Here is an 11,969-nt window from a genome sequence, read left to right as displayed (position 1 = left end):
TTGTTCTTTTCTTGTAAGTTTGATTTTTCATATCTCTCTCATTTAACATCACTATACAAAATGCTGACAAATTATTGGGGCCTACTTTGATACACTAAGAATGCTACGGAAATTTTTTTTTCTTTAGTACTTGTAAACTGAAAGGATCGGCAAAAATTGTAATGTAAACGCTTAAGAGTGTAAGGAGTATGAAGAAAAATAATGAATATTGTTCAAAATATAAGTTGCATTTGATATGTAACAAAATTATCAATAGCTATTCATTGTTTATCTTCGTATTTTATCTCTCAACGTTTACAAGATACATTACAATTTCTATCGATCAATTTAAGTAAAAAATGTGTAAGTCGTCGCGGTCATAATTAATGCGAATAAATAAACCCAAGTAATCTTTACTTCATTTATTTGAGATCTTCAAGTAAAAAAATAAAAATTACTTGGATTTACTCATTCACATTTCTACTTTGCAATAACTCACATAGTCCTCGCTATGTGGTGGCGTATATCATTTTCAACTTATTCTTTTTAATTAACGTAAAGTTACGAATATTTTTATCCTTAATCCTAAGAAGAATTATGCAAATAAAGTTGTTTTTTTTTTTTTTTTTTTTTTGCATTTTTATATTATATATCATAACCTGTAGATCGGAAATTTAACAAAATATTATTTAAAGTCAATTGATATGATATTCTGTTCCTATATATTCTCTCTCTCTCTCTCTCTATATATATATATATATATATATATATACTCCTTTTCCAAATCAATATGTCAAAATCAGACTTTGTTCAATATTATACACTTATAATCTTTGTTTTTTATAGAACATTATCAATCATTTATCAATGGCACATAAAATATATAAAATTTTTTAAGTACATTTTCAGTAACAGTTTTCTAATCACACAACTTTATGTCAAGTAGATTAACTGTGTTTCATCCTTACACGTCTTAAAAAATTTACATTTTATAATAATTATGTGATGTAAATTTGAACAAGACTGATTCCTGACATTACAATATCCTTAACCGGAATACTTAAGCCTGATCTATCTAAAAAAATGAATATGCATATATTTTTGTATTTTTCTTTGTTTTTCCCCTCCCCCCTCCCCCCGCCCACTCCCTAAGAATAATCATAATTTGTTGCCAATGATATAATATCGGCAAAAGATAATTTTCCGTTTAGGTTATGACATTAAATATAATGAAAAAGTATATGTACGCTAAATAAGCGAAAGAACATGAATCAAGATTTGAAATTATCTTACAGTATTTACGCTCTCTGACTTTACATGATATTATCACAGAAACGAGTTGCCTTAGCCACTTACGTATTTATTTCGCAAATGCCTCCGGCGGTATCTGACCTCGTTTGAAGAATTCTTGAAAGGCGGAGAGCGCGTTGTCGTAATTCCAGTTCGTCTCTTGCAAGCACTTCAAGCTCCATTCTAGATTCATGTTCGTTTGCTGACTAAGTGTGACGGTCATTTGCTGTTTGATATTTTCATTCAATTCCGAAGCCATAGGCTTTGCCGTTTCCGTAGGTAACTGTTGCTCTAATAACGCCGGCGCTTGTGATTGAGTCTGAGGAAGCTGAGTACTGTTCAGTTGCTGATGCAGTTGCTTCAGTTGCGTCTCAGACGGTTGACTAATATGCAATTGTTCGTTACAAATACAATATCCACTTCCTTCCGGCACAATTACAAATGTCCGGTTGAAGTGGCGGATAGGCTGCTCCTTAGTATTAATCTCTTGGAAGTAGCCCGTAATCGTGATAAACATCATTGCTTGCTGTAAACAAACAAAAAATATATCGTGACATAAATCCATTTTTATTTCGCATGAAGCAAAATTAACATATTTCTTAATATATTTGGCAACTTAATGATACGACTTGAATCATTCATGATGACAACTTACCATAGCAAGAGCTATGTCCATCGTGAAAGTATCTACGAAATGCCTTGTCTGTGGCATTTGCGAAATGAATGAAACAATGGGCAATTTGCCTTGTTTCAATAATTTTTGTCTTCTGATTGTGTCATTTATTCTAAACAAATTCCTACTCTCGATAAGATAACCATTTAACCTGTAAAGAAATTTCAGTGTGTCAAGTTACTTGATATAAGATGATAGATAAGGAGAACATAATATTGATAAAATAGTGTAAATAGTACTTGTTTGGTTTATTTCGTTGCTGGAATACTTACTTGCTAACATGGCTGGCAGTTATCGTCATACTAAAGCACGCGTGTTCATTGTATGCATCAAGTAGAGGTTGCCGATTCTCTCTATCAAATATCGCGAAATACTGTTGTAAGAATTGACTTGCTATTTCCTGTGCTTTTGCATCGGCGACGAACATCCTTTGGGATGGTGGTACCTTGGCCGCTTCATCGACAACATCGAATACAATCGGTCGTGGTAACTCCATGCCGTCCTTTAAACGTAACAAAAAATTTTAGTCACATATATGCGTACAAGAAAATTTAATTTTGTATATATATATATATATATTTTTTGTTTTCTTGTATATATATGTTATATATATGTAAAATAAAATATAAAATATTCACCAGACGTAACAACTTCGGGAATCGTTTTCGGACGTCGCTGCGGTGAACAAAGAAAATCCGATGATCCGTGTTAATAGTTCAATAACAGAAACATGTTGTTATCAGGTATTATAAAACAGGAAAAAAAATGCATACAGTTTGATCTAAATATTTTAGATAAATTATCTAAATTATTACTCTGAAATTATTAAGAAATAATCTTCTATTTGATGTAATTTAGAATAAATTCCGTGCAAGACTAGAAATTACATTGGAAAAATAATGCACGGGTTAATTTTTACAAACTTGTAATTTAATATTTGCAATTTAAGTTATTTAAAGCAAACTTGCAAGGAAACGGACACACAAGTGTCTCCCTACGATTTTAAAATTTGGAAAAATAACATTATTATATATATGGATGAATTCAGTGTAAAAAAAAAAACTATGTTAAATTTTTATTGACAAAAATTTTGAAATTTATAAAAATAATAACAAAAAATAAAGATATATTAAAAAATATATTTTTGGAAAATTTAAATGCACGATTATAAAATTCATTAACTTATTGCAATTATAAAACTTTTACCCAAAACATTTATCATATATTTTATAGTTTTGATGATACAATCATTTTTTCAAAATCAAATATGCTATGTAGCTTATAACGGTTTAACCCCTAAATAAACATGTGAGAAAGCGTATATGTTTTGTGAGTTTTGTGACAAGCATAAGAAAAATGTCTGAGTTTCTGATTTTTAGCTACAAAATCGGAAGAACACTCGTGCCTGCTTCCTTGTAAGAGGTAAACGTTCCAGTGGCTAAACATTTATAAATTAATTATTAAAGACATAATTTTTTCTATCAAATAATATTTTTTTTATCTTTTCATAATAAAGATTAGTTTACTTAACAAAAGTACAATCCAAATTATAATTAAGAACTGATACTCAATTAAATATTTGCAAAAAATTCATAAAATTATTTTTATAATTAATTAAAAATATTTCTTTTCAGCACTGTAAAAAAAATTGCTCGTAAAAAATTTGTTATTTTTAATAAAATCATTGAAAATTAATCTAAATTGTCCAATATAAAATAAGTTCAGCCACTGAGATATTTACTTTATTGAAAGATGAAAATTCTTTGAGCAATACAAAAATATTTGAATATCATACTTGTTTTCACGATATCCTTTCTAAACAGTATTGAATTATTTTCAATATTTCAATACAAAAATTCATATATTTCAATATTTCTCGAAAGAGAAATTTGATAGAACAATACATTACCTTATATAATCACTTTGCCGAGATTTATACTTGTTGCAAACGGGATTTCCGGTTAATCTAAGCTCATCTAACTTCAGATCTTTAATAACGTCTAATTGATGAATATTCGTTATCTAGAATTCAAATAAAATGCGATTATTTAGATTCTATGTAGATATCAAATATTAAAATAATAAAAGACATTAAAATTAAATATAAATAAACAAATGACACTTATTTTCATATTTAATCACTCACCTTATTATCACCAATGTACAAAATCTTCAATTTTGGGAATTTCTTGCTTAGAACATTAAGCTTGTCGATATTATTTAACTTATTGCCTTCTAAATTCAATGCTTCTAAATCGGGAATATGCTGGACCACAATATCTAACACTACCATTAACAATGGAGTGCGGAACAATGCATAGAAATACTCGTCAACAAGATCTGCAAGATAAATAAATAAATGTAAATTTTAATTCTCCCCCCCCCCTCCACCCACACACACAATTTTGCAATTATTTTATTATTCTCACCTGAATCTTGATGAAATTTGCTTAAGTCCAAGGCATTCGTCTCCTGGACATATCTCTTAGACATGGCTTGCTTCAATCGTTCCTTCAATTTCTCATCGATGTCATTTATGAAGCTTGGACTCGACGGCTTCACCCTGATTTGCAGTTTGAATCCATCGGTCATAGTAATCTTCCGATCACAATTTTGCAATGTGTTTGCCACCTTGTAATCGTCGATGTAAAAACTAGCTTCATTCTCCATGACCTTATACTGTAAATAAATTTCCATATTTTATCATAAAAATATTTATATCTTTAATTTGAATTTTATTTATTATAATGTTATAATGTGTGTATCTATTATCAAATGCAGTTAAAAATATTCTGATGTTTAGTGTGTTACATCATGTTAATTATGTCTAAGATATAACAATTTTTAGATAAAAAGAACACAAGAGATTATTTACCATTATTGGAACGAAGACATCAGGTGCCATATAATTCAAGAGAGTTCTCAAAACATAATCCTTCTCATACTTGTGGCCATACGGTATCTGTAATATATAAGACAGTAGTAGAAATTTGTTTTAAACTCTTTCATGGACAAAAAATGATCTCAACACTTTGCCGACGGAACGCGTGGTTTTTCCTTTAACACGTAGAAATTTAAAATTTTTTAAATTACAATAGTTTTTTAAAAAGTGTTTCTATTTGTCCACGCAGTTGACAATGAGTTTGCCTGCTGCAAACCTCGACCGCAAAGTGTCAATTACTTCTTCATACATTACATTTACATGGTTTAATAAAATACTTACATAGACTCTGTACCAACTACATTCTCCCAGCGGAAACTGCCGCAATCTTGAACCACCAGGTGGGCCTCCCTTCCCAAAATTCCTATTCGGTAATGGACTATTCCTTCCTTGTGAAATTCTTCTTTGCCAATTCTTATCACTCCTATCCCTTTCTCTAACTATTACTTGCCGCGTATTATTGTTGGAATTGCCAGTCATCGGAATGTCTTCGTCTAAACTCGCTAAAGCTAAGTTACGCGGTATCTCCCTATTAATCCTATGCGTCTTGAACGATACACGAGGCTTGGTGCTCCCAAGATGAGATCCACCACTCCTACCACCACGATCGTCATGACCTGCACAAAAATAAATAATTATTAAAATTATACAAAATCATGACTACTTAGTTATGAAATAGCTACTTTAAATGTTATAAAAATCTTTAACATTATTGTTTAATGCGCTTTTCAAACACAGAAAATAAAATATACATTGATTATTGATTGCTATAAAATAAATTTCAAAATATACGAAAAAATTTCCAATATTATTTTATTATGCATTATTTCCCACTTTTCAGTCATTCCCATTCCTTTTGTTTCATAGCATGTAGGCTGCTCGCGAAGACGTAAGACACTCAGTGTTCAGGGACGATATTAGCTGTAAATCGTATGAAGCTTTGGGACACATTGCCCCGCGTTCATTGTTTACAGAATTATTATTATTATTATTATTATTATTATTATTATTATTATTATGTTATAAAATTAAAGTACATAACATAATAATAATTATAATACCATGAGCAGCCTAGATGCTATAAAACAAAAGGGTAACAGTAGACCTTTTCATGCTACAGACAAAAGAATGGAATTTTTCCAGATGTTAACCATATGCTTAGCTTCTACAGAAATTTTCCTTTATATTTCAAAGTTCCACATGTATTTTAGAATAAATTTTAATTAAAATACTAAATTTTTTGCATCTAAAGCAATTTTTTCAACATAAATTAACAGTTATAAATAAATACAACGATATGAGAAACAATCTAGGAGCTAAGACTAGATATTATATCTTAATATTAGTGTTAGCTTTTGGACCATTTCTCATATCATTAAATTTTTTAATTGTGAGTTTTTTATAATTTATTATTATTAAGTAAATATTCTAAATAATTACAATATATATTTTTTTCTAATAATTTAACAAATGTTCATCTTATACTTGGAAATTACTGCATTGCTAGAAAAATGCATTCCTCGAAAAAAAAAGTAAGATTTTTCTACCTGAAGCATTTGCTCAATACCCAAAATGCCTTTTCTACCCTTTTTTACTCTTCCTTTTTTTAGGACTTTAGGTAGTAAAAATAGTTGTAAATCTTGTTTGAATATCATAGCTTTGACCTTTTTGGGTCTATATAGACTTGAATAGCCTTTTTTTATCTGGAAAAGCTAAAAGAACAGAAATTTTTTTTAAACTGAAAGTCAGGCATATCCAACGAAGGTTATATAGAATATCTTATTAGGCCTGCAGCCGATTTGCACTTTTCGGTGAATCTTGCCTACTTGGATAACCCTCGTTGAATGGAATTCTATTTCTCTCTTATATTCTAGTCTAGTCCTAATGTGTTACCCATATGCCTGACTTTCAGTTTTAAAAAAATTTCTGTCCTTTTAGCTTTTCCAGATAAAAAAAGTCTATTCAAGTCTATATAGACCCAAAAAGGTCTAAGCAGTGATATTCAAACAAGATTACAACTATTTTTACTACCTAAAGTCCTAAAAAAAGGAAGAGTAATAGAAAAGGCATTTTGGGTATTGAGCAAATGCTTCAGGTAGAAAAATCTTACTTTTTTTTCGAGGAATGCATTTTTCTAGCAATGCAGTAATTTCCAAATATAAGATGAACATTTGTTAAGTTATTAGAAAAAAATATATATTGTAATTATTTAGAATATTTACTTAATAATAATAAATTATAAAAAACTCACAATTAAAAAATTTAATGATATGAGAAATGGTCCAAGAGCTAAGACTAATATTAAGATATAATATCTAGTCTTAGCTCCTAGATTGTTTCTCATATCGTTGTATTTATTTATAACTGTTAATTTATGTTGAAAAAATTGCTTTAGATGCAAAAAATTTAGTATTTCAATTAAAATTTATTCTAAAATACATGTGGAATTTTGAAATATAAAGAAAAATTTCTGTAGAAGCTAAGCATATGGTTAACATCTGGAAAAATTCCATTTTTTTGTCTGTAGGATGAAAAGGTCTAATCTGAGTCAGGCAACTACCTGAAAAAAGAATAGACCCTGCACAAGATTTCCAATAAACTGCAAACGGTTAAGCATAAAATATGAAAAAAATTGTAGAAAGTTACTGAGTCAAGCATTTGATTATTACAAAAAATTTAGTATTTTAATTAAAATTTATTCTAAAATACATGTGGAACTTTGAAATATAAAGGAAAATTTCTGTAGAAGCTAAGCATATGGTTAACATCTAGAAAAATTCCATTCTTTTGTCTGTAGCATGAAAAGGTCTAATATGGGTCAGACAACTACCTGAAAAGAGAATAGATCCTGCACAAGATTTCAAATAAACTGCAAACGGTTAAGCATAAAATATGAAAAAAGTTGTAGAAAGTTACTGAGTCAAGCATTTGATTATTACAAAAAATTTAGTATTTCAATTAAAATTTATTCTAAAATACATGTGGAATTTTGAAATATAAAGAAAAATTTCTGTAGAAGCTAAGCATATGGTTAACATCTGGAAAAATTCCATTTTTTTGTCTGTAGGATGAAAAGGTCTAATCTGAGTCAGGCAACTACCTGAAAAAAGAATAGACCCTGCACAAGATTTCCAATAAACTGCAAACGGTTAAGCATAAAATATGAAAAAAATTGTAGAAAGTTACTGAGTCAAGCATTTGATTATTACAAAAAATTTAGTATTTTAATTAAAATTTATTCTAAAATACATGTGGAACTTTGAAATATAAAGGAAAATTTCTGTAGAAGCTAAGCATATGGTTAACATCTAGAAAAATTCCATTCTTTTGTCTGTAGCATGAAAAGGTCTAATATGGGTCAGACAACTACCTGAAAAGAGAATAAACCCTGTACAAGATTTCAAATAAGTTGCAAACGGTTAAGCATAAAATATGAAAAAAGTTGCAAAAAGTTAATGAGTCAAGCATTTGATTATTACAAAAAATTTAGTATTTTAATTAAAATTTATTCTAAAATACATGTGAAACTTTGAAATATAAAGGAAAATTTCTGTAGAAGCTAAGCATATGGTTAACATCTAGAAAAATTCCATTCTTTTGTCTGTAGCATGAAAAGGTCTAATGTGGGTCAGGCAACTACCTGAAAAGAGAATAGATCCTGCACAAGATTTCAAATAAACTGCAAACGGTTAAGCATAAAATATGAAAAAAGTTGTAGAAAGTTACTGAGTTAAGCATTTGATTATTGCAAAAAATTTAGTAGATTTTGATTAAAAATTATTTGCAGTATCATTCTATTATAATACACAAATTTAAGTATCTTGCTATTAATACAATGCATTTATTTTTTAGCATAAAGATATAAAAATAACGATGTTAAATCATCTCACATAAAAGTAAAAAAGAATATTATGTTTATTGATAATCTTACAAATTGTAAAAGAAAAGATTAAGAACACACACACACACACACACACTTGTTGCTAGTTTTCAGATGAAAAACGGAGTATAAATGCTTGATAGTTAAACGATTAAGATAATTATTTGTAACAAATTTAGCATAATTTATTCATTAATTAGTCCGTCGCTCATATAATTTTCTCTATTAATTTGTAAGCTACATCAGAAAAAACGTAAAAATTTAGGCGCATATAGTCATCCGTGCATGGCAGCCATTTTGTTTTCTTGTAAGCATCGATGGCTTCGTTGCATAGCGACGCAAAAAAAAGGAATCGGGCAAAGAAATATAAAATATTAGGTTGGACATGGGAAATAATTTAGCGTATTGATAAAAAGTTCGTGAAATCTGTTAAAATAATGCGTTTATGAGCGACGGCCGCACAAATATAATCCCGTGATGAGAGACGCGACGTTATGGTAATGAATTAGTTAACTCACCGAAATAATGCTTCTCTTCAGATAAGTTTCCTCGACCATTGCGACCGCCCCATATCTTGTTCACCTTCTTCGGCATCTTAACCACAACCCCGAAGTACTGAACTAATACGAAATGATCGAATTTAACTTTCTTGATTCTAACTCTCTGACTTGAGCCTAACACGTCTAACACACTCGAACGATCACAGAAGACAGAGGAATGGATCTTCCCCACTTCACTTTGCGCCGTAGCCTTTCCACACGCATGCGCACAGTAGATCACGTGAGCTATCGGTCTAGGGTCAATAGTTATGTTTCTTACACAGCATGCATTATCGCATCTAGTAGCCAATCAACTTTAAGTATTCTGGAAGTACCTATAAATAAAAGAAGGAACATTATGGTTGCGTTCCGAAATTCACTGCCAGTACTGAAAATCTACAATATACGTGACGTAAACTGCAGATTTTCAGTACTGGCAGTGAATTTCGGAACGCAGCCTATATGCATAAATTTTAGGATTAGAAAGTTATCAGCAATGAATCTGTTTTGTTTGTTGCACTTTCTATACTTTGCTTTTAACTAAAGTGCAAGAAGGAGTAGTTGATCACCATGTGTTTGGTTTTTATCTGTTGAATTCATTATTATTTATCTTACGAAACGATTAAATATTAAAAAAATATTACAATGGTAAAAATATTATTTTGATTCACAAATATACGTCCTATTCAATAAATTAGAAATTATTTAACCATAAATTTATGTGTTGTTAAGGTTATATTTTGTTAGGTATTTTGATCTAAATGTATCTTGTATACTAAAATTAAAGTAATTGTTGAAAAAATTAATTATATGTTACAGGGAAAAAATAAGAAAACGCGTAAAGTCGTAATGCAGAGATTCGCTCAGATGAAAAAGATGATTAGTCTAAGCGATTCACGAATGTAAGTTGACGCATATTATTTTTAGTTGAACTTATTATTGTTATTATATGTTTATAAGTAATATGCAAAAGGAAAAATAAAATTAATTAATTTTTTACATAGAAAGCCGGAGAAACGATTGCCATCAAAGAAAACTCCGAAAGAAGATAAGACTAAAATAAAAATTACAGAAGCGTAAGTAATGTTAGATAAAATCCAACACAGTTTATATTATTTTTAGAAGAAATATTTGTGCATGATATTATATACGAAATCATGATTTGTCACAAAATATTCATTCTGTTTCAAAGCTATGAAACTTTATACTTTCAGACCACAGCAGTCCTCGGCATTGTTTTTTCAATATAACACACAACTTGGACCACCGTATCATCTTTTAATTGATACAAATTTCATTAATTTTTCTATTAAAAATAAATTGGACATTATACAAAACATGATGGAATGCCTCTATGCAAAGTGTACACCATATATAACAGATTGTGTGATGGGTGAATTGGAGAAGCTTGGACAGAAGTATAAATTAGCATTGAGAATTATCAAGGATCCAAGATTTAAAAGATTACACTGTATGCATAAGGGAACTTATGCAGATGACTGTCTTGTGAACAGAGTGACACAAGTGAGTACAGACTATTTATACCTTTAGTGCAAAAAAACTTTGCGATCTGCCGACAGTTGTCACATCTATTTTAATGTGTGCTCCGCCAATGACACAATGAGGCAACCTGGCAACAGTTCCTACTGAAACAATATACAAGAACAAATGAAAGAATGTGATGGCTCTGAATAGACTGCAGACCATAAAGTTAACAGTTGTTTTTGCTTTGAATTTAATAATAGCAATTTATATATTATATTATATTTGTTTTGTCTAATTCCACATAGACGAAGAAATAAATTATATATTGTATTATTATTTCAGCACAAATGTTACATTGTTGCAACTAATGACAAAGATCTAAAGAGCAGGATACGAAAGATACCGGGTGTACCAATAATGTATGTGTCACAGCACAGATATACGATAGAACGAATGCCGGACGCATATGGCGCACCCAAGAAGTAGACAACTTTTTATATTAACAACTTATATTAACACATTCCACGCCGTGCAAATTTTATGTAATTTTATCTACGTTGCATCTATGACAATACATGGTATAATAACACATTTCTGTACACTGTACATAATAATCATATATCATTTAAAAATATGAAGTATTTCATCATTGATATTGTTTGTCTTGATAATAAAAATAGATACTATCCGAATGAGAAGTCTAATACTACTTGATATCTCAGACGGCACATGGAATATGTTAATTTATTAAAATAACTTCTTTTCATTACTTTTGTATTGTATTAGGCATATAAAAAGTATATATATATATATTCTGTTAATAAAATGTATAATACGCCAAAAACTAGAGTTCCATTTATACTCAGATAATCTTAGAAACATTTATTTGTCTGCATTGATAACAAAGTGATATTCCATTCAATTCTATTGTGAATAAGTCTAAGGGCTAAGCCCACGCGCAACAGTAGAAAGGGCGGTAAGATAACAGATATCTCTCCTCTTTCCGCCTGCGCAGTGTGATTTTTACTAAGCTCTTACCAAGCTTCTTATCTCTCTTTCTCTCTCTTTATCTAACACGTGTGGCGACACGATATTTCTCTTATAATGATATACGAGCATTTCCGTTGATTTTTCTTTTTATCTTAGTTTCTAGAAGATAATCGAACAAATTATCGGATATAA

The 11,969-nt window shown here is 29.8% G+C and overlaps 2 protein-coding genes across 2 annotated transcripts; one reads left to right on the top strand and one right to left on the bottom strand.

Annotated features, from left to right (window-relative positions):
• Positions 1 to 588: 588 nt before the first annotated feature.
• Positions 589 to 9,497, bottom strand: sbr (small bristles). The gene is made up of 10 exons (XM_012379432.2): positions 9,282 to 9,497; positions 5,166 to 5,500; positions 4,818 to 4,904; positions 4,372 to 4,621; positions 4,089 to 4,282; positions 3,852 to 3,964; positions 2,581 to 2,617; positions 2,215 to 2,444; positions 1,925 to 2,093; positions 589 to 1,795 (listed from the first exon to the last, which is right to left on the bottom strand). Exons 1-10 carry the CDS (start codon positions 9,355 to 9,357, stop codon positions 1,340 to 1,342), a joined length of 1,947 nt encoding a protein of 648 aa, XP_012234855.1. The 5' UTR covers positions 9,358 to 9,497; the 3' UTR covers positions 589 to 1,339.
• A 303-nt stretch (positions 9,498 to 9,800) lies between these two features.
• On the top strand, positions 9,801 to 11,631 carry Bka (FCF1 rRNA-processing protein Bka). Its single transcript, XM_012379286.2, has 5 exons — positions 9,801 to 9,950; positions 10,122 to 10,204; positions 10,307 to 10,378; positions 10,517 to 10,826; positions 11,130 to 11,631. Exons 1-5 carry the CDS (start codon positions 9,948 to 9,950, stop codon positions 11,271 to 11,273), a joined length of 612 nt encoding a protein of 203 aa, XP_012234709.1. The 5' UTR covers positions 9,801 to 9,947; the 3' UTR covers positions 11,274 to 11,631.
• The last annotated feature ends 338 nt before the right edge of the window (positions 11,632 to 11,969 follow it).

This window comes from Linepithema humile, chromosome 2 (assembly GCF_040581485.1).
Source record: "Linepithema humile isolate Giens D197 chromosome 2, Lhum_UNIL_v1.0, whole genome shotgun sequence".
Lineage (NCBI taxonomy): Eukaryota > Metazoa > Arthropoda > Insecta > Hymenoptera > Formicidae > Linepithema > Linepithema humile.
This window is presented reverse-complemented; position numbering and strand designations above follow the sequence as displayed.

Coding starts and splice junctions, on each gene's coding strand:
- sbr (XM_012379432.2), bottom strand. CDS start 9,357: ATGCCGAAGAAGGTGAACAAGATATGGGGCGGTCGCAATGGTCGAGGA. Junction 4,283..4,371: donor CAAATTTCATCAAGATTCAG/GTGAGAATAATA, acceptor TTTATCTTGCAG/ATCTTGTTGACGAGTATTTC. Junction 2,445..2,580: donor TCCCGAAGTTGTTACGTCTG/GTGAATATTTTA, acceptor TTACGTTTAAAG/GACGGCATGGAGTTACCACG.
- Bka (XM_012379286.2), top strand. Junction 10,205..10,306: donor AGTCTAAGCGATTCACGAAT/GTAAGTTGACGC, acceptor TTTTTTACATAG/AAAGCCGGAGAAACGATTGC. Junction 10,379..10,516: donor AAAATAAAAATTACAGAAGC/GTAAGTAATGTT, acceptor TTATACTTTCAG/ACCACAGCAGTCCTCGGCAT.